This window comes from Giraffa tippelskirchi, chromosome 11 (assembly GCF_054371585.1).
Source record: "Giraffa tippelskirchi isolate mGirTip1 chromosome 11, T2T-mGirTip1v1.2.pri, whole genome shotgun sequence".
Lineage (NCBI taxonomy): Eukaryota > Metazoa > Chordata > Mammalia > Artiodactyla > Giraffidae > Giraffa > Giraffa tippelskirchi.
Window position 1 is genome coordinate 30,775,840 of NC_137285.1, and position 22,156 is coordinate 30,797,995.

Here is a 22,156-nt window from a genome sequence, read left to right on the forward strand (position 1 = left end):
ATGTCATTAAGAAAACAGGGTAACGTTGCAAGAAGGCTAAAATCTTGCTTCTTCAGTATAATATTTTTAAGTTATTAAATGTCTAAGGAAGTACTTTAAAATTAGTTCTATTTTTACTAAAAATCTTCCTCAAAACTTTGGAAGGGTCTGACTCAGATCAGCTCAAGCCAGCCAAGGACTGCACACCTATTGAGTATCCAAAACCAGACGGGCAGATCAGTTTTGACCTTCTGTCATCCGTGGCTCTGAGCGGTACCAACCATGAACACGACCAGCCAGCACATCTGACCTTGAAGGACGACAGCGTGCCTGTAAGCAGAAACCTGTCCATATATGACGGGCCCGAGCAGCGATTCTGCCCTGCAGGTCAGTACGCTCGTTTCCATGTGTGCTCCCAGTATCTGCTGTAACACATCAAAAACAGGCTTCCGTTATTTTAAGCAATTTCTCCTCCTATTGCTTAGAAATTGTAAATGACTCCTACATCTAGATTCCTTTCGAAAACCATTATTCTTACGGTTCTTAGTCTCATTAGCAATTTAGAGTAGGGATTTCTTAAGCCTAATTTAGATGGCGTTTCTCAGAAAAAGCCTTTTGTTTACCCTCAGCCCAAGGTGAGGGTTGTGGGGAAAAGCACCAAACATCTCTCTCCATATTCATGCGACTTAAAAGAAAAATCATTTTTGTCACAGCTGCTCCCATCTGTATGTGTGTATGCTCATGTGTTGTTTAGTTGCTAAGTCATGTCCAAATCTGTTACCCCACTGACTGCAGCACACCAGGCTTCTGTCCTTCACTCTCAGTTTGCTTGAATTCATGTCCATCCAGTGATACTAGCTAACCATCTCTGCCACCCTCTTCTCCTTTTGCCTTCAGTCCATCCCAGCATCAAGGTTTTTTCCAGTGAGTCAGCTCTTCACATCAGGTAGCCAAAGTATTGGAGCTTCAGCTTTAGAATCAGTCCTTCCAGTGCATGTTCAGGGTTGATCTCCTTTAGGATTGATTGGTTTGTATGCTGACATAAACAAGCATATACACATACGGTATGTATGTAGATATCCTAAGATACTAAGATTTTGGCCACATGCAGCTGAGGGAAATGCTTCTAGACTTTAAATCCATCATACTGTATCTTTTAGTGCTAAGCTTTCAACTAGAATTATAGTAGGAACTGGTCTCCAGTGGTGGTGAGACAGTACTCAGGTGTGTGAAAACCAGTGTACTCTGGACAGGGACAGGGCCATGACTGTCTCTGACTTTTCACTTTTAACCCTGTCATCTCACTGGCTTGTAAATTGAGGGTAAGAGCTGATCTTTGCAGCTGTAGCCACATACATATGAGCAGACTTCATTTTATTGCACTTGGTGCATGTTGGGCTTTTTAAAAATTGAAGGTCTGTGGCAATCGTGCATTGAACAAGCTGACTGGCGCTGTTTTCCCAACATGTGCTCACTTCACATGTCACATGAAATTCTTGCAAAATTCCACACTTTCTCACTATATTTGATATTGAGATCAGTGCTCTCTGATGTTACTACTGTGACTGACTGAAGGCTCAGATAGTAACACTGTAATGTAACTGCTACATACACTGTAAACAAAACCCCCACGATGCACTCTCTTTGTATTGTGTTGTCTCCTGTGCAGGCCTGTATGTAACATCACATTCAGAAACTGCTCAAACCCGAGTTCCCTTGTTAGTTACACCAACTCAGCCACGTGCTGCCACACCTTCTGCTTTAATCGTTATCTGATTTAAAACAGCAGCAAATGTACACACCCAGATCTTTGTAATATTCTCTGTGGGTAAATGTTCCCTCAGCATACCTTGTGGGTTTCTGTGGCTAGTTTCTCCAGGACCTCAGCTTCTACTTTGAAGTTAGCTACTGCAGCGTGTTGTCTATTTTTCCTCACAGGAGTTTATGAATTTGTCCCTGTGGAACAAGGTGATGGATTTCGGCTGCAGATAAATGCTCAGAACTGTGTGCACTGTAAAACATGTGATATTAAGGATCCAAGTCAGAACATTAACTGGGTGGTACCTGAAGGCGGTGGAGGCCCTGCATACAACGGAATGTAAACTGCAGCTGGCTTCAGGGTCTCTAAAACAGACGGCAAACTAACTTCCAGTATTTGGAAGTTCGCAGGTGTCAAAATATCTTACAATATATTAGTGATCAGTATTCAAAAAATAATTGCCAGTGAAATCATTTTATACTATAATTGTCCCATAAAGATTATGAGTATTTCTCTTAAATAAAACTTTGTTAAGTGCTGAAGCATCTATTTACTTCTCCAATTCTTCCAAGATTCAGCACCAAAAGCAAGATACACCATCAGCCTGTAATGTACATTTGACTCGTCAAGTTCAACACTTCACATAAAGTGTGTATTATGTTGTAGACCAGAGGCTGGCATCCAGCCCATCACTCCACTCTTCTTACAGTGTTATGGAGCCCAGCAACACCTCCTGGTTTACATGCTGTCAGTGGCTGCTTCTGAGCTCCAAGTGCAGAACTGAGTAGCTGAGAACAGACAGTAATGTCTGACTCTTCAGAGATGCCTGCCAGCCCGGAGCCTGTACTGCAGAGAGACGCATCAAAGAACTGAGAAAAACAAGACACAGACTCAAGCTTTTGTCTGTTTATTCAAACACAATGTGTCTTTAGGAGTTTAAAAACAAGCTGGAGACACCATTATCCTTTGAATAATGCAGAGTCACTGAAAAGGGAATCGACGCCATTGTAGTTTAACACTGGTAAATTAAAGAGTAAGTCCCTATCCATATTCCTGGACTGTAAACATGGGGAACCGAAGTATCAGAGGGAGCACAGGAGGGATCACACAGAACAGACAAACCGTTAAACTGTCTTCCTCGCTCATACCATCAACGCACGCTTAAGCAAAACTGAATTCCTCATCAAGCAAACATTTTTGCATAAGCTGCCTTCTCTTTATCTTTCTGTGCCTTTATCTTTTGCTTGACTTTCAGCAATTCTGCCTGGATAGCTGCAAAATAAATATAAAGCATGAGTTATTTCTCAAAACATCCAAAAAATTAGGTTGACCAAACATGCTTTAGTATGGTTTAAAAAAAAGATAACACTCTTCTGAAGAGTAACTGAGCCCTATTAACAGAGCATAATTTAGAAGACTGTCCACCAAGAGAACTACCAATTACACACAGATGTGCCTTCTCCATCAGAGGCGGCTCTAAAGTGCCACCCCCGTTTCATTTTAGCAAAAGACTCAAGATATACTTCAACATCTAGACTGATGATCACTATTTTTAGTTGGTTTATTTGGAAAGCTTATTTTTGTTGCAGCTTTCTGAAACTTGCCTACAACATATCCAGTAGCTATTCAGGATATGGCCACATTCAGCTTAAGGAATGGTCCCAAACATTAATTAAATCTGCCATAAATACTATCTTCTAATGCTGCTCCTTCATCTAGCATTACAGGACAGTAAAGCATATAGTCCAGATACGTGCAAATGAGTGTTCTGGACAGAGACTAGACTAAGCTGAGGGCGGGGCCCTTGACTCATTCATTGCAGTGTGATTGGAGCCTGGCCCCATAACAGGCATCTGAACAAATAAATCTCTTTAATGGCAAAGGGTACAGTGGCTCACAAGCATAAATTCTTAAAAGACAAAGTGAACTTTACTCCAAAAACTGCCAACTTACCTTTATCTTCTGGTGCTATCTCCTGAGCTTTCTTAAGATCAGCCTTTAATTGGGAGAGAAAAAAAAAAATAGATTATGATTCATGAAAGTGGTTTTGTTTTTTTTTTAATTAAAATTTAGAACAAAGTTTTACCAATGCTTGATCATATTCTTTCAATCCTTGCCATCCTTGGGCTCTACGGTACAGTGCTTTGGTATTTGATGGGTCTATCTCAAGGGCCTACAAAAAAATTATAAAATCAGTATTTTTTAATCCAAACATTGAACACTAAATATATATCCTCGATTTCAATTTATTGCCTGTGAGCTCCAAATTGATTCTTCACCGCTTTGTGACAACAGCGCTAGACCCGGAGAGCCTCCTCTGCCTGCTGACACATTGTTTGGTCAGCAGAGGGTGCTAAGGGGATGTGGGCAAGGAACCTGTGTCCCTTTCAGGCTCCTGCAGGCAGGCTCTTCAAGCACCCAACCTCCCTGCCATCCAGTGAGGCAAGGCCACCCCTTCCATAAGGACTCTGGATCTCAGCCCAGCCCAGAGGGAGCGGGCACTCCTATGTTATACATACAGATGCATATATAAATACATATATACCCGCTGTTGCCCTATTCCTCAGGGTTCTCTTTACTAGCCAACCTCCATTACTCCAATTCCCCCTTATATCTATTCTATAGTAAGCTTTCTCTACAGAAATTCCTGTGTAATACCTATCTTCCGATTGGGCCCTAGCTGATAGGAAAAATATTCTGAATAAAAATTTGTATATACTCATTTAAGCTGACATCCAGGTTTTTTCCAGGAACATGAGTAACTTAATAGGCTTCTCCTCTGAAACAAACGTTTTAAAAATAATATATTTATTTATTTAACATCTTTTAAAGGTCAGCACTCGGATTTTATACTACTTGCCTCAAAAAGGTCAAAAAAGCAATCCAGAGTGAAGAACCACCTTGGCTTCTGCTGCCTACTCCCTTCTAAATATACTCTGGTACCTTGTTCCACCTACCCCATAAATTGGGACCTCATTTCATTTCTGCTTGCTTGGGCACAGCTGACCTGTGTACACTGATTAATGGGCAATATACATAAAAATGACTGGAGGCGGTCTTTCTGAAATGTATGTTCTCGTTTGAAAAACTTGATCAAACACACTGTCCTAACTGCTGTGCTTAAGGAGGGAGTGGGACCACTTTCCAGCTCTCTCCGTCAGCACTGCTGACATCTCCATGAAGGCAGGCAACCTTCCTGTGTGTTCCAACAGCACTCATCCCCCCTAAAAGAGTCCTGACAACCCTAAACTGAAACTGACTCCCTCCCCCACCAAGTAAATTCCTTGATGGGAGGGACTGTCTTTCAATCAAAACACCTAAGTGCCTGTCAGCTGCTTAATCTGTGCCCAACACTGCACTTAAAATGCTTTACACACATAACACAGTCTTTATAACAATCCCAGGAGGAAAGTAGTATTTCCACTTAACACAAAGAAATTAAGACTCTAAGAACTTCCTCAGAATCAAAAAGTGACAATGGTCTAAGAGAAAAACCACGTCTGCTGACTGACTCCACAGCCACATTCTCAATCATTCCTGGGTTTATCTTCCAATGTCTGGCACATAATAGGTGCTCAATAGTTAATAAATGAGCTGAGAAAGACAGTATCTTCATGGAAGTTAAGTGATCTCGTGTTATAAGCTAAGTGAATGGTTTGAGAGGAAGAACTAAGATCCAAAATATTTAGATGTAAGAACATCAACAGACTCACCTCCAAACAGCTATCGACTGCACCCTGCCAATCGGACATCTTCAGTTTGCAAGCGCCAATATTCAGCATGCAGCTCAAAGCGACAGGCTGCAGCTTTGCTCCATCTGCGTCCTCAGCAGCAGCCCTGGAGCCTTCCACATACCTGGAGAGCACCCCCGTACAAGCAGCAAGCAATACCCCATTAAGACACTCTGCCTTTGACTCACTCATAACTTGTGTCAGTTTCGATATAAAAGTTCACCAATGCTAATATTAATATTCTAATGACCATCTTTTTATTAAATGCTTTCCTTTAGAAGATTTTTTTATTCCAACTTTTTTTCCCAAAATGTTCAAAGACACCAACTTAAGAACAATCCCCAAACCTAAAGATTATATATACTATTAACACTTTTCTATTTGTAAAATTAAGGTTTTTATCAACCACTTTCCAATGTAATTAGGTTTAGGAACTAAGGTTGTCATTGCAGGAGAGGGACTGGACTGGGAAAGGTGAGGAAACCTGTGGTGGTAACTCTGACTCATCTTTTACTGTAGTTCCCAACTAAAAGGGGCCCTGAAACAATATATATACCTGGCCCCTATAGTCTAGTTTCTAGAGTCTCTCTCAATGAAAAGAATCTGGGCTCCTGACAAATTCAGATCTGGACATGAGGTTAAATAGAAGATGAACCATCTTCTGGCAGAAAAGCAGGCAAGTGCTCACAGACCAAGAGGAACATGTCAGATGGGTACAGCCAAGGGGCTTCCACTGGGCAAATCTGAAACCTTACAGCATCAGAAAGAATGATGGGGACAGTATCATAGGCTGAATTGAAAAAAGTAATCCACACATCTACAGTAATACTAAAAAAAAGGGTAAGGAGTCCTTCCAAACAGAAGAATGACAGCTAGTAACTGCAGAATGACTGGTAAAATCAGAAAAATCACAGTTCTGAAAGCCTCAGTGTAGTAACTGATTCTGGCAAAAGTCTTCAGTGATGCTGAGACCAGTGGATGAAAGCCTAGAAACTTACAGTCATACAATCTCACGGCATCACTGCACAGAGGACGTCTTATTTATTAAAAAGGTAAAGGTCTTTTATAATAGAGACGTATGACTAACACCACTTTAACCAAGAGCCAGAACTCAAAATAGGCCAAACTGCCATGTGCCTTCAGGACATCACACATAGGATACAGACACATCATCTATCCTCTTGCTAAAATATTTAACCTCAAACTAATCTGGTGGAAGCAATAAACACATACAGGTGATATTCCCTAAGACACCTGGCTTAAGACTCCACAAAATGGAAATGACTTAAAAAAGGTGGAGATTAAAGATTAGAGAAGCCTTAGAGACATAAAAACGAATGATACGATGGATATCGGAGTTAAAAAAAATTTGAGACAACTGGGGACATTTGCATATGGATTACATAGTAGATAACAGTATATCTATATTTGGGAGATGTTTGCATGCATTAAGGCTAAGTAAAAGAATGTCCTCATTTTGGGGGGAAATGCTGATACTTGCTAATATATTGAGGGGTAAAGTGTCATGGTATCTACAACTTCCTTTCAAAATGATTCTGCAAAAATAAATGTGACAGAAGTTAAAAATTGCTGAATGCAGATAAAGGTACATGAGTATTCATATATTATTCTTAATTTTTCCGTATTCTGAAATTTTTCAATTAAGAATCTGTAGGCAACTAAAAAAATGCAACTAAAATTTCAATATACCTGGTTAGTCTGCACCTAATAGGCCAAAAATACAAAAAGCAACTCTTGAATTTCACTTTGTAATTCAATTTACAAGTTCTTAAATGCAATTTATTAAAAATGTTTTATTACCTTAAAACTTTTGTGTATTTTTTAACGGCCATCTGCCAATTCTTGGATTTGAAAAACGTATTTCCAATGTTTTTTAAGTCTTCTGATATTAATAAAATTTTATCTACCTGTAAAAAAGAAAGAATGCAAATATGTGGGGTTTGAGTATGTAATGCAGTTTAGTGTTAAGTTCTATCTTTAAGAGAGATTGACAAAAAAAGCTCAAAATTTTAGCACTGGGAATTCCCTGGTGGTGGTCAGGACTCTGCGCTTCCCTGCAGGGGGCATGGTTCCACTCCTGGTCAGGAAGTGAGGATGCCACATGCCACACAGCATGGCCAATAAATAAGTAAATTAAAAAAATTTTTAGTACTAAACTTTCTTGGCAGTTTAATTAGTTTGGCCAATCTGAAAGTGTTTGTTAGCTGCTCAGTCGTGTCTGACTCTTTGAGACTCCATGGACTGTAACCAACCAAGCTCTTCTGTCCATGGGATTCTCCAGGCGAGTGGGTTGCCATGCCCTTCTCCAGGGAATCTTCCCAACCCAGGTATCCAACCCCAGTCTCCTGCATTGCAGGCAGATTCTTTACCATCTGCTGCTGCTGCTAAGTCGCTTCAGCCGTGTCCGACTCTGAGCCACCAGGAAAGCCCAAAATCTGAAATTACTCACATCTTTTAAATCCACATCTGCATCCTCAGGGAAATCTGGGTGACTGTCACCAGATCCATCCTTTGGGAATACTCCCCAATCATCCCCTTCTTTCAGTTCTCCACATTCTGCAATAACGCACAACTGTAAAAATAACCCTCAATTGTAGAAGCGCACTACTACATTAATGATGATTTTTAAAAGGTCTGGGTTTAAAAGCTCTACAGCTGCAAGTCACGTGCAACACTGTCCACGTCGCTTCCTGGTAGGCGCACCTGCTGTGACTGCAGTAACGCACTTTACACACTGGCAGGAGCACAGCAATGTCCATACGCTATGGAAGCACTCACTGCAGCCAGGAGCTCGGTGTACAGAGAGTGAGTGGACAGTCTCACCATTCCCTTAGGTACGGCATGTGCTTTCAACTGACTCTTTCCTTCGCACACTGAGGGACAGCACACCTCCCGCAGGTCTGACTCTCCAGTTTCCACTCCCAACCCTGTCGACGCAGGGTGTCTGATGGCTGTGTTGATCCACAGACATATACGACAAAAGGCTCTTTGGAGTGACAGGATCTACTCCAAACCCTTATGTGATTTATACAGGATGAGAAATCAGGCCAAGGAAAGTTAAATCATAAGAGCAAGGCTAGACCACAAGTTACATGGCAGAGAGGAGACCAAAGGACTCCTGGTCTCCTGCTCTCTCTGTACTCTGCACCCGGACACACACCGACTCAAAGTTCTGCAGGCGTAGGAGAGTCCAGTTATCAAAATCAGCAAGAATGAAGTTAAAATAATAAAAGTCTCTTTTTAAACTGCCCTCATCTTTCCCACAGTAGAGAACAGCTTCAAAGAAAAAGTGGCAGGTCCAGGCTTCTAGAACAAGAGCCTTCTGGACATTTTTCAGCTAACAATCACCCTTTTTTTACTCACCCTTCTCTAATCCAGCAGCTAAGATAATATTACCATCCTGTTACTCACTTTGGCAGGTTTTTCACCTTTCACCTCCACATTTTCCAGAATCTTTGCCACACCCATTCCTTTAATCACTTGGCCAAACACTACATGCTTCCCATCCAAGTGCGGGGTCGGAACGGTGGTGATGAAGAACTGGGAGCCGTTGGTGTTGCTGCCCGCGTTGGCCATGCTCAGCAATCCCTCCTTGTCATGCTGTGGGAATAAACCATAAAGAAAACCAAGATGAGAGAGTTCCCGCTCTACTCTACCAACCATTCACAGAAAAGTGGGGGGTGGCCGCTGGAACACCACTCAGAGCACACAATGTAGAGTGATTTCACTTCGTTATCAAGTGTGACTTTAATTCACAAAACATGAGAGTACTTGCCCACTTTTTAAACTTTAAGGAGAACTTATGAAACCACATTAAGATAACAGAAACAACAGTGGGGGCAGGGGTGGTACTCCTCAATTGATCATACCGAGAACATGCTTGGACTTCATCATTAACATGAAAATGCCACAGGAGGGAACTCGAGTAATTCTGCTTCACCCTGTCTTATGACTGAGGCACTTTTTTTCTGAAAGGCACTCAACAGTGCTCCCACTTTCGGGCCTACATTATGATTCTCTCTTCACACGTCAGACAAGTTAGGTCCTCTCCTACTCTCTACCCTTGTAACACTCATGTTAGCCCTCCCACCTGAAATGCCTTTTACCCCTGAACCCAAATCTAATCCAGCTTTCAAGACCACCACATGTGTCAAAGAACCATGTGTCCATGCAATAGCCCCTTTTTAAACTTTTATTTTTATTTTTGGTTGCGCAGGGTGTTTGTTGCTGTTGTGCAGGTTCTCTCTCGTTGTGGCGAGTGGGGGCTATTCTGCTGCGGTGCTCAGGCATCCATGCTGGCATCTCTCATCTCAGAGCACAGGCCCCAGGTGCACAGGCTTCCCTAGTTGCAGCACCCGGGCTCAGTAGTTGTGGCGTATGGGTTTACTCGCTCTGTGGCATGTGGGATCTTCCCGCGTCGGGGATCAAACTTGTGTCTCCTGCACTGGCAGGCGGATTCTTATCCACTGCACCACCAGGGAAGTCTACTCTCTTTCTTCTGATGAACTTTTCCATCACATAATCTAAGTTTTCATCCTTCTGATACTTTCTTTCTCCCTTTAAGTCTGGTGCTCTCCCCACAATATTAAATATTATTAACTTTATTTCCTCAGCTTCCTCATGCCTTCTTCCTTACTCACTCATATCCCTCCCTCAAAGGCATCTGTATTTTAGTTCTTTCTAACCAAATCTCAGCCACTTGTCAAGGTCCAGTCTGCCTAGTTCATGCACCCATTCCCTCTTGATGTCTTCCCTAGTAATCCAGACCGTAGGAGTCATACCTTTCTCCTGTACTATACACAGAAAGTCTTGGTCAACTTAGCATTTACTTGCATATTATTACACTATTCTCCAGTTGTCCTATGTGTTTTAATCTTGCCTTTTTGGCACAATTTTATTCCTTATCATGAAGGTCTTTCCTTTTTATAAATTCTTTGGTGCCAGTGACTATATTAGCTGTACAAAATAAACTGCTTAAAACATTGATGACATTTATTCTCAGATGATCCTAATCACCTTGCTCCTGTTCCCCATTTCCAAAAACCCATGTTTACTTTTGCTCTTACATGTCCATTGTCATGACTGAATGATACCACACACCCTGACCGGGACCCCAGGGTCACTGAAGTTAAGCAGGCACAGGCACTGAGGTCCCTTAGGAGCCTGGACATTAACCAGATCCACTAGTCTGCAAATGCTCTGATACCCCGGACATTAGCCATGGTTTTGCTGCTCTTCAAATTTAGGCATGAAGATGCACAACTTACCATCCCTCTAATGGGAACATTTTTCCTGGAAACAATTTTGCCATATGCTGGCCACCCATGAAAACTCACTGGCTTTACTGCAATGTATAAACCTGGATCACAATGAAATAGCTGTTGTATTTTTGCCAATAAAATCATTGCTGGATGAGTTTTTTTTTTTCATATTCAAGATGTATATTTACAAATATGATACCTTTCACAAATAAAGGAGATCTAAGCACATCTGCAGCATTTATCCTAACTTGACAAGAATCCCAGACACATGACAACCTTTATTAGCAACACACATTTTTGTCTACTTTACCTTATAATGGAAATTTTCATCTTCAAATTTTTCACCATAAATGCTTTCTCCACCTGTCCCATTCTGATTTGAGAAGTCTCCACCCTGAATCATAAATTTCTTAATAACTAAAAAAAAAAAGGAAAATCAGCATTAGAAATTACAGTACAGACGACTACAGCAATGTTAATTAATGAATGTGTGACAATAAAGACAACTTCTCTCCTGCTCTCCCCACCTATACGCACAACTTCAGACTCTTAAAAAAGGCTTTCCCCTATCCAAGTCTCCACTAACACTCAGAGAATTAGTTCGTATGGCACCTCCCCTACAACACTGTCAAACCTCAAGACTGGATCTACTAATTTTTCTCCCCTAGTACCTTGATTCTACCTTTCTTTTATAATATGGATCATAACGATCTGTCTCTTCTGGCAAACAATTAAGAGCAGCAACACCGTTTTTCTTCTGTGGTAACCATGTGCATGGCTGGGCACATAATGGTTACTCAAAAATGCCACTGAATAGACCAATTATTCCCAAGAGGCTTGTTACACTGTATTGGAATTCCTTCTGCAAATGTTATTACTTAACACTGCCACCACATTCAGATTCCCCAGACCTCTGTTATCTGCTTGTATGACACTAATGTAGTAAGGAGACACAGCTGGACGATAAAGGAAAAAGATAAGGCAGAGCCTGGAAGAATCCATGTGTTTCCTTATGCACCCTCCTTATGTGAAAGGTCACAGGGTGCCTTCTTCCCCCCAGCAAAGAAAATGCAGCAACACGTGTCAATGTTGCTCCCCAGGAAAGCCCTTGAGAAACTCAGCACCCAAGGTTTCTACAGGGGCTGATCAAGAAGACACCCTCTACCTAGCAGATACCAAAATTCCACCACATCCTCAAAAGGAAAGCAACTGCTCAGCATAAATCAAACTGTACAGTCTAGGCAGAGTAAGCCACCTTACGATTCAGAGAATGGTTAAGTGCTCTGACTTCAGGCAATTCCACCCTTGCAAGTAGACTTTATGGACAGCAGTCTCAGGTCTGCAATGTTAACTCTTCTCCACGGACACTTTATTAGAATACAGGCAACTCCTTGATTTACTGCACTTTGCAGATACTGTGCTTTTTGGGTTTTTTTTTCCAACTTGAAGGTGTGTAGCAATTCTGCATCAGTAAGTCTATCAGTGCCATTTTTCCAACAGCATGTGCTCACCTCACATCTCTGTGTCACATTTTGGTAGTTCTTACAATATTTCAAACTTTTTCATTATTATTTGCTACAGTAATCTGTGACCAGTGATTTTTGATGTTACTACTATAATTGTTCTGGCATTTTTTTTTAGCAATAAAGTATTTTCCGATTAAGATATGTATTTTTCTCCAGATACAATGCTACTATGCACTTTAATAGACTATAGTATCCTGCACCAGAGAAGGCAATGGCAATCCACTCCAGTACTCTCGCCTGGAAAATCCCATGGACGGAGGAGCCCAGTAGGCTCTAGTCCATGGGGTTGCTAAGAGTCGAACACGACTGAGCAACTTCACTTTCACTTTTCCTTTCATGCATTGGAGAAGGAAATGGCAACCCACTCCAGTGTTCTTGCCTGGAGAATCCCAGAGACGGGGGAGCCTGGTGGGCTGCCGTCTATGGGGTTGCACAGAGTCGGACACGACTGAAGCAACTTAACAGCAGCAGTAGTATCCTGCACACATAACTTTTATATGCACTGGGAAACCCGAACTTTGTAACTTGGTCTATTACAACATTCACTTTATTGCAGTAGTCTGGAACCGAACCTGCAATATCTGCCTGGTATGCTTATATTTGGGGCTTCCCAAGTGGCGCTAGTGGTAAAGAATCCACCTGCCAAGAAAGAGACACAGGAGACGCAGGTTCAATTCCTGGGTTGGAAAGATCCCCTGGAGAAGGAAATGGCAACCCACTCCAGTATTTTTGCTTGGAATATTCCATGGACAGGCGAGCCTAGTGGGGCACAGTCCATGCAGTTGCAGAGTTGGATCTGACTAAGCACAAATACACATACTTGTATTTTGGTATTTTATTAAGTGAAGTGAAGTCGCTCAGTCATGTCTGACTCTTAGCAACCCCATGGACTGTAGCCTACCAGGCTCCTCCATCCATGGGATTTTCCAGGCAAGAATACTGGAGTGGGTTGCTATAAGTAAATCAACAGTTTAAGTAATCTAAAATCAACGTTAATTTTTTCTTAATCAAGTTTCTTTAAATACTTCTATAACTACAAATTAACTTATTTGTTTATTCATTAAATAAATACTGAGTGCCTACTCAGTAACGATGCTAGATGCTGAGGACAAAATGGTGAGAAGATGCAGTTCCTCAAACATGGAGCTACTGCATGGGGAGTACCAGCAAATCATCACTAAACAAAAGTATGACAACACAGTGTGAACGGTCACCTTTTCCTCACATGTCACAGCAGGTATCCAAGATATGGAATCTTTAAGTCAGCAGCAGTCTTCCCAAGCAATCCTGCCCAAGAAGTAGGCATAACTTTTTGTCACCAGGCAGTCAAGCTACCCAAGCTCTATTTGTTTACCATGGCCTCATCCTGGTGAAGCAAGGGTAACCCATTTCTCAATAAATAAACCTTAGGACCCTCCCATAATTACTTCCACCTTTCACAGCCCAACATCTATGAAACTGACCTATAGTCTCAGATGTTAAAGCATCCTTTTGGAAACTAACAGCAATTTTTAACTCTCACCCTCTACTTAGCGTTTTCTTCCCTAACTCCCTAAGGAACAGGATTCAATTACCTCTAAGAAGAATCAGATTCACAAAATGTATACATACTTCTATGGAAAGGACATCCTTTGAAATGGAGAGGTTTCCCAGTGGTGGGTCCAATGCCTTTTTCTCCTGTACACAATGCACGAAAATTTTCTGCAGTTTTGGGTACAATATCTGCAAACAATTCTAAGACAATTCGACCAACTGAAAGAAAAAATAAAATTGTGTCAGTATGCAAAACAACTAAATAAGCACATGATAGAAGAATTGGCAAAATTATGGTGACTAAAAAATACCAAGTTCTTTTTGGTCATTTTTCCAATATTCTAATTTAGTCTACCTAAATTGAGTATCATATATCCAGATGACTTTAAAACAACTACTTTACTACATCTTACAAAGGATCATAAACACAGTAGCCAGAAGATTAGCAGCATATAAGGACACCGTCATCCTCTGTCGCCCCCTTCTCCTCCTGCCCTCAATCTTTCCCAGCATCAGGGTCTTTTCCAATGAGTCGGCTCTTTGCACCAGGTGGCCAAAGTACTGGATCTTCAGCATCCATCCTTCCACTGAATATTCAGGGTTCACTGATTCAATGGACATGAGTTTGAGCAAACTGTGAAGGACAGGGAACCCTGGCATGCTGCAGTTCATGGGGTCACAGAGTCAGACACGACTTAGTGACTGAACAACAAAGGACACCATCATCTGATTAATTTTCCCTGACACGTACGCATAATTTTAAGTCACCAAATGACCAATAGAAAAAAATGAAATAGCCTCTGAGTGGTCATGCTGGCCAAGTTTTAGGTATAGCTGTAGTCTCTGTGCTCTGTGGAACCTGCCTAGTGCTGCCTCTGCAGCAAAACCTGAAAAAGTTCCCACGCTAGACAATTCCTAATGCAGGCAATAAAGCTAGCACTAAATTTCAAAACAAAATGAATGCACACCTAAGTCTGTGTGTGTTTGCCTGCCTTCTCAGTAAACAAAGAATGTTGCAGCCATTAAGCCATCACATTATGCTGACCTGACGCTGCCGAAGAGCCCTGAGGGAGCTCAGTACGGAGACAAACAGGCTGCCCACTGCCAAGCCCACCTAGCAGTCAGTCGCTGCAGCCACCCTGAACAGTGCACCCTGTGGAGACTAAGGATGAGAAAACACAGGATACTGGCCCCAGATAGCTGAGAGGCACATCAAATGAATGATTTCAGGGAGCCCAAATTCTTACATCTTCCCATACAGAGAAAAGCCCTAAATTCCTTGAGATACCTGGTTTTAATTAACTAATTTTTTTTTTTGATGTTCCGACCACCTGGTCTTTGTTGCAAAAACTTCTATATACCTTGACTCCTTCCTCATCTCTTTGAACAGCGCTGATACTAAGTCCCAGGCTGAAGGCCTCAGTTTTTTCCTTTAGAGCAGTTGTAACGTGTTCCAGAACACAAGCAATTAAGCTACAAAGCAACGTGCTAATTCACAAGACCTGAGGCGCCTCCAAGCTGCTACTGTAGCCTAGGCAACCGCACCGCCACACAGATCTCATTTTCCCGATGCCAAAACGCAGAAAATGTCCACCAATCTGAATGGATCCCTAACTAAAGAATCAGTAGTAAAAAGAAAAACACGCAAAAGTCGCTTTAATTTATAGATAACATGGCAACTGCTGACATACATCACGTGGCAAAAGACACAGGGTGACGGGAGCCCACCAGACGCTAAACCTGGGGTTTTCTAAACAGGTTTTCGCCCTACAAACATAAAATCATCTCGTTTTGTGCTAACTTCACGGTGCTAGGTGGCGGGCAGGTGCGGCCAAGTCGGGACAGATAAACCCAAAGGCTTCCAGCATTCCTCGAACAGAAATTTCCAGAAACTTCTCATGCCCCATGGTACCGGTACAAGGTCACGGGCGCAACACAGCCCGGAGGCTGTGGACCACTCCAGGTCCCAGTGTGGGCAGCCGGCCCCCACCTCAGAGCAGCCCCCCTGCCCGAGCTCCAGCCTCAGGGACCCCCGACCGCGGGCGCCCCGCCTCCTCACCTTGCTCCCCGCCGATGTCCACGTCGAAGAAAACTCGGGGGTTACTGGGGTTGGAGGGCTTAGCCTGGGGGGATGGATGCGACATTGTGGCCTTAGGACGCGTGTACGACCGCCTCGTAACACCGCGTGGTCACCGTGCAGCTCCAACCCTAAAGTCACAAGGTCCGCGAAGAACGGCGCCGCTCGTGAGCCGCTTCCGGCTGGGGCCCCGAGTACGCGGCCGACTTTCCGGCGCCGCCTCTCAAGTTCCGGCGGCGCGGCCCGACTTCCGGCCTCGCTGCCCCTGGAGTCTGCTGGCGCTTGAGTTAGTGTGGCCGGCTCTGCGCTTTCTGAACCCGGTTTCCCCTTTTTTCTTGACCCCGGTTTCCTGTATTTTTGTCGTTCACTGAAGCTGCAGGCCCAGTTGTTTTTATTCCTGTCGCTCGTGTTTCGGGAGAACGCTGTCAGGCTGTCAGCCCGTTCCAGCTCGGGGCTCCGCTCTCAGCTGAGGGGCCGGCTGTCTGAAAATCCGTTTATCTGGGAAACAGGGCTGGAAATGCTCACATCGGGGGTCGTCGGAGAGTGGAGACGGTGGCCCTCAGCACCCACCTGGCGGCGCAGCTGGCGGCGGCGAGTCGCTGATCCCTGTGCGGTGGCGGCCGTGTTATAATTCGATTCTCGTACTTGGCCATGTGAGCGGTGCCAGGAGGCCGGGCCGAAGATTCCTGGTTCAGCTGCCTTGTAGATCGCCCGCTTTCCCTGGGGGGCTGTATTCAAGCTTCTGATTTCGCTGCATGACCCCACACTCACTGCTTGATAAAGCTTAATTCTGGAGAAGAGTGGTGCTGTGGTCCTTACCACTTCATAATATTCTAATTGTTTACCGACCTATTCGTCTGTCTTCTCCCATTGGAGTTAAACTCCACGAAGACAAGAATTTGGTGTTCTTTTTTCTAACCTCAACACTTCTCACAATGTCAGGCCCTGAGAATGTTTATGTGAAAATGTCAAGAAATTTCATTTTCATATGCCTTTATGTACAATGCAAGAAGAGTTTCTGTATCAGCTCCTCGTGCTGATCCTTTAAAATTCCAGCCCATTAAAGTTAATGTAAAATGTTACTTTTTTATGCATTGATGGCCTTCAGTTTCATGGTGTTTATCCGTTGTGGTTCCCTGAAGATCCAGAAGAACTTACTTAGCACATAACCTCTGGGCAGCTTGATAAGAGTCAAAATAAATTATTCCTTAATCCAGTCTCATTTCAGAACTACAAATTGGTAACTGACTTTTCCCCACAAATATCAAATGATTAAATAAAAATTTTTATTCTGATCTACGAGCTTAAAATCAGCTTTTAGCTTATTCCAAAAGTAGTCACTTATGCACTATAATCTTATGTTATTATGATTGATTATCATTACCATTAACTAGGCAGCATAGGTAAGCACTTCTACTTGGCTATCAGACTTTTGGGGTTGAATCTCTAACAGCGGTTTGTGATCGTCGAAAAGTTACTTAGCCTCTCTGTGTCTTAGTTTCCTTATCTGTAAGTTAAGATAATATGTATTTTCTAATGTTTTTATGAGGATTAAATAAGTTATTTAGGTGTTTTAGTTTCAGACACATAGTAAGTACTCAAGTGTAAGCAATTATTAACCATAAATAGCTAATACTTTATTATAATTAGTAATATCAACATTGATATTACTAATAATACTATATTACAGTACTTACTAATATCAAAAGTTACTAATATCAATTTTGAATAATACTTCAAAATGAAAGAAGCAGAGGTGCTTTGAGGATGCCTCTGCATTGTCAGAAAATGCAACATGATTCTTTCTGTTATACAGGTTTCTGGGTGTAAACTGCTACTGCTACTGCTACTGCTAAGTCGCTTCAGTCATGTCCGACTCTGGGTGTAAAAGATGAATCCAAATGTTACTCTCACTCTGTCTAGATTTTTCACAGTAAAGTAACAACTTTATATAAACTGTCATATTCCTAGAACCAACTCGATTAACAGAATCTACCTTTGAAAATCTTTCCAGAACTGATAAATCTTTATCCTAGAATACAACCTGTCTCATTGTCAGTCTGCTTAAGACAGGGCTCTGAGTTCTGAACTCTTGCCCAATGTGTAGGAAGGAACAGAGCCAAGACTATGAATTATTTATTTTATATATATATATGTATATATACATAATTTGTATAACTTTCTTTTTATATTGGAGTATAGCCGATTAGCAATGTTGCGATAGTTTCAGGTGGACAGCAAAAGGACTCAGTCGACTATGCACTATTTCTTAAGGCTAAGGACACAGTTTCATCCGGAGAGATGGAGGGATATTATTCCTAAGAGCCCTATTACTGTTTCTGTCTGTTCCTAGTGTGGTAGGATAATATTAACAGATTGCCTCCCCTAACCAGTATTATCTTCTTTTGATGTTTTTGTGCATGACTCCACCCTAAACAAGCAGCTAGGCATCCTGTGCTTATTTATTGCTTTAAGGGAAAGATGCAGAGAAAGAAAAGAAACCAGAGGAGGGAATAAAAGGAGTCCATCCTGGCTTTCATACTGCAAAAGGCTTGGCTTACAGGAACAACAACAACAACAAAAAACTGGCGGAGCAAGAGATGTGGATAAAACATGTTCTGTAAGAGCATGGCTTTCCACTCACAGAAAAAAACTGAAACAAACTCCCCTCTTGTGCTGGAGAAAGAGGAGGTTGTGGATGGTAGAAAGTGGGGAGAAAGAGGAAAGGTAGCAGTGGATCGGTTTAAATGGTCCCTAGCTTGGAGAGTGAGCAAAACAACATCCCTGTACTTGTCAGTGTGCCCTGGAAGTTGTTGCTGCTGTTCAGTCTCCCAGTCATGTCCAGCTCTTCATGACCCCATGGACTGCAGCACACCTGGCCTCCCTGTCCCTCACCATCTCCCAGAGTTTGCCCAAGTTGATGTCCATTGCATCAACTATGCCAGCCAGCCATCTCATCCTCTGATGCCCTCTTCTTCTCCTGGAAGAGGAGACACCTTCTTTCTTAGACGGGAGCTTGCAGAAAGGAACTCTGAGCCCAGTAGAGGCTGGGAGAACCAATGACTGGGTTAGCATGCTGAGTTTCTCACTGTATGCCCACGTAGACAGATGACATTGGGAACCAGAGGTCCCAACCTAAACACTTGCCGCCACACTGCTGCTGCTGCTGCTAAGTCGCTTCAGTCGTGTCCGACTCTGTGCGACCCCATAGACAGCAGCCCCCATCCAGGCTCCCCCATCCCTGGGATTCTCCAGGCAAGAATACTGGAGTGGGTTGCCATTTCCTTCTCCAATGCATGAAAGTGAAAAGTGAAAGTGAAGTCGCTCAGTCATGTCTGACGCCTAGCGACCCCATGGACTGCAGCCTACTAGGCTCCTCCGTCCATGGGATTTTCCAGGCAAGAGTACTGGAGTGGGTTGCCATTGCCTTCTCCTGCCACCACACTAGACATTCTCAAATTTAGATCCAACCCTGGTGTTGGGAAAGGTGAGGTACCAGAAAGTGGCAAAGATTATGGTATCACCAACCCTTTGGAATAGACGATTCAAAATTGAACTTAAAGGTGAGTTATCGAAAAATAAATTTATGTTTATATGTTTGCATGGTTATAGGCTGTGACAAGGACACAGACAACTTTGGAGTAACACCCAAACATGTTGTCAAAGACAAGAAATCAGGAAGGACACCAGGGTTTGGGGAGAAAGCTTCAGGATCTTAGATGTTTAAAGTCAGGCACTGACAGCAAAATCGGAACTGGTCAACACGTAACTCTTTAAGGAGACAACACAATTCTGCTCCTGAAGGGGAGGGCTGGTGTTGATGAGGTGGTAATATGCGGGAGAGAGAACTGACTTAGCGCCCCTGCTCTGAACCACATAGAGAAACGGCTGATTCCACTAAAAGAACAATCAAGAACGGAAGAGCAGTTCACAGACTCTGCCTATTATTATATGTATGACAACTGTGGGTTTTCTGACCTGGAACATTGAACCAATGGAAGACAGCAGAGGCCACCAGGGGACAGCAGAGTCTATGCCACAAGCAGAAATTATCCCACAGGCAGAAATGGTGCCTGGGACTCTGGGCCTCAGGACTCACAGTGTGACAAGATTCTTCTTCTAGGTGCTGGAGGTGACATGCGAAAAACAGGATTGATGATCAGTCGACAATAACATCAAGTAAGAGGGCTATGTCTGTTCCTCTTCTGAGGAGAAGTAAGATTAATTTTAACTATTTTCAGTTGCAAAATGTGTAGTTCTCTGATAGACCAGAACCAATGATACACTGATGTGAACCCACAAAACCACTGTTGAAATCCAGCTTACATTTATCTAAAAGGACTTCCTAGACATGGATTTTATAATTATCACAAAAATAACTTAGCACCTACTGTTCACTGCCATATGCCAGGCTCTGTGCTAAGTGCTTTACATAATTAATGTTACTCAGTTTTCAACATAACTGTGTCATAGGTGATCTTAACCTCATATTATCAAGCAAATAAGTGCCAGTGAGGTCACAAAAGTTGCCCGATGTGACTCCAAAGCCAATTCACTATGTGTTGGGTTGGCCAGAAAGTTCCTTTGGTTTTTTAAGTAAAAATAAAAGACACATTTTTCATTTTCACCAAAAACTTTATTGAACAATATAGTCACTGTTTGGTTCCACTACCTTCTGTCACTTTTCAGGCAACTTCGTAATTCCATATTCCCAAAACTTTCTCTCTTTTTGGGCAAAGAACTATTAATAGCAAGCCAGGGCTCTCTGGCTTAGATGGTAAAGAATCTGCCTGCAATGTGGGAGACCCACATTCAATCCCTGGGTCGGGAAGATCCGCTGGAGAAGGGAATGGCAACCCACTGCAGTATTGTTGCTGAGAAAATCCCATGGACAGAGGAGCTTGGCTGGCTACGGTCCATGAGATCACAAAGAATCAGACACAACTGAGTGACTATTAATACCAGGTGCCTTTTACAGTATTCCAGGGAATTGAAATTTTTTCCATTAAGAGAATTTTGTAAAGACCAAAATAAATGGAAATTCAAAGGCTCAGTGAATACAGGGGATGAATTCGTAGCCAAGCTGTAACAGTTTTTGCCTGGTCATCAAAGAAATACATGGCCTTGAGTTATCCTGATGGAAGATTACGTGTTTTCTGTTGACTACTTCTGGGCACTTTTCATGAAGTGCCTTCAGTTGGTCTGAGGGTAGTACTTGTTGGAATTAATCCTTTGGTCTTCCAGAAGGAGTTCATAATAGAGGACTCCCTTTCAATCCCACCATATACACAATATCACCTTCTTTAGATGAAGGCTGGCCTTTGGTGTGGTTGGTGGTGTTTCATTTTGCTTAACCCACTATCTCTTCTCTTCCATATTATTTTTAAAATGTATTTTATTAGTTTGGGCTGTGCTGGGTCTTTGTTGCTGCACAAAAACTTCCTCTAGTTGTGGCAAGTGGCGGCTACTCTTCATCGTGGTGTGTGAGCTTCTCATCACAGTGCCTGGTTTCTCTTGTTGCAGAGCACAGGTTCTAGGTGCGAAGGCTTCAGTGACTGCAGTGCATGGGCTCAGGAGTTGGATTGCTGGACCACCAGGGAATCCATGTTCCACATTGCCAAGGTAAAAAATAGTCAAGACCTAAATGTTGAGAGTTATGTTTTATTTGGTGGCAACTTTAGGACTTTAACCCCAACAGACAGCATTTCAAGTGACCCTAAAAGAACTGTTCCAAGGACGCAGGGGTAGGGTGAATCAGGTTATACAGTAGTTTGTAACAAGGGGCAGGTAGTCTGAACATCAAAAGATTGTTGTTAATTAAGGAAAACCAGATATTTCAAGTTAAGGAATTCAGTGGTTTTTTTTATGTATGAGTCTGGGCTTACTGCAATCATTTCTTTTATGCGTATCTCAGTTATCTGGATCAGTATCTTGTGATTTGATTTTTTTACATCTTTAGTTTTTCATTTGGTGTAGGGAGGGGTGGCAGCTTGAGGTGGTTCGCTGGCTGCCAGATGGCAGGCATTGTTCTTCCTGGGGGTACTCTGAGCCCAGAAATTTACCTTTGGAAGGCCAAGGATAGCCGATGGCTATGGCATCCTTATTTGCAGATACGGCAGGAAATACACCATTTGACAACATTATGTGCATTATCCACTTTTCATTGCCCGTCATGATATATTTTAAAAGCAGAACATTGTCACTGTCTTTAAGTAGAGAATCGCATGCAGAAATACAGTCCAGAAGGTTTTTTTCACTTGTGTGGCAAC

The 22,156-nt window shown here is 42.6% G+C and overlaps 2 protein-coding genes across 6 annotated transcripts in view; one reads left to right on the plus strand and one right to left on the minus strand.

Moving 5' to 3' along the window:
- Window positions 1–2,280, plus strand: part of ETFDH (electron transfer flavoprotein dehydrogenase) — a 41,519-nt gene extending 39,239 nt beyond the window's left edge. For 2 of the 4 annotated variants that reach the window (XM_081541689.1, XM_081541690.1), the window contains 2 exons: window positions 145–370; window positions 1,918–2,280. In XM_081541689.1, the coding sequence (XP_081397815.1) occupies window positions 145–370; window positions 1,918–1,927 (236 nt within the window). In that variant the 3' untranslated portion in view covers window positions 1,928–2,280. The remainder of the gene's footprint in view (window positions 1–144; window positions 371–1,917) is intronic. The other 2 variants (XM_081541687.1, XM_081541688.1) reach the window with 1 other exon arrangement.
- A 349-nt stretch (window positions 2,281–2,629) lies between these two features.
- PPID (peptidylprolyl isomerase D) lies at window positions 2,630–16,077 on the minus strand. Of its 2 annotated transcripts, none has more exons than XM_081541698.1 (10): window positions 15,870–16,077; window positions 13,889–14,029; window positions 11,062–11,168; window positions 8,902–9,090; window positions 7,940–8,062; window positions 7,291–7,397; window positions 5,452–5,593; window positions 3,825–3,911; window positions 3,692–3,734; window positions 2,630–3,010 (listed from the first exon to the last, which is right to left on the minus strand). In XM_081541698.1, exons 1-10 carry the CDS (start codon window positions 15,952–15,954, stop codon window positions 2,922–2,924), a joined length of 1,113 nt encoding a protein of 370 aa, XP_081397824.1. In that variant the 5' UTR covers window positions 15,955–16,077; the 3' UTR covers window positions 2,630–2,921. The 2 variants fall into 2 exon arrangements, with proteins under 2 accessions (XP_081397824.1, XP_081397825.1); XM_081541699.1 differs by having other exon boundaries at window positions 7,291–7,393; window positions 7,936–8,062.
- Between the last annotated feature and the right edge of the window lie 6,079 nt (window positions 16,078–22,156).

What these genes read in the sequence shown, in the direction of transcription:
- PPID (XM_081541698.1), bottom strand. Translation starts at nt 15,954, where the DNA reads ATGTCGCATCCATCCCCCCAGGCTAAGCCCTCCAACCCCAGTAACCCC. An exon ending in AGGATGTCCTTTCCATAGAA is followed by an intron (nt 11,169 to 13,888) that starts GTATGTATACAT and finishes TTTTTTTTTTAG; the next exon opens with TTATTAAGAAATTTATGATT. An exon ending in AAATACACAAAAGTTTTAAG is followed by an intron (nt 5,594 to 7,290) that starts GTAATAAAACAT and finishes GGTGCTCTCCAG; the next exon opens with GTATGTGGAAGGCTCCAGGG.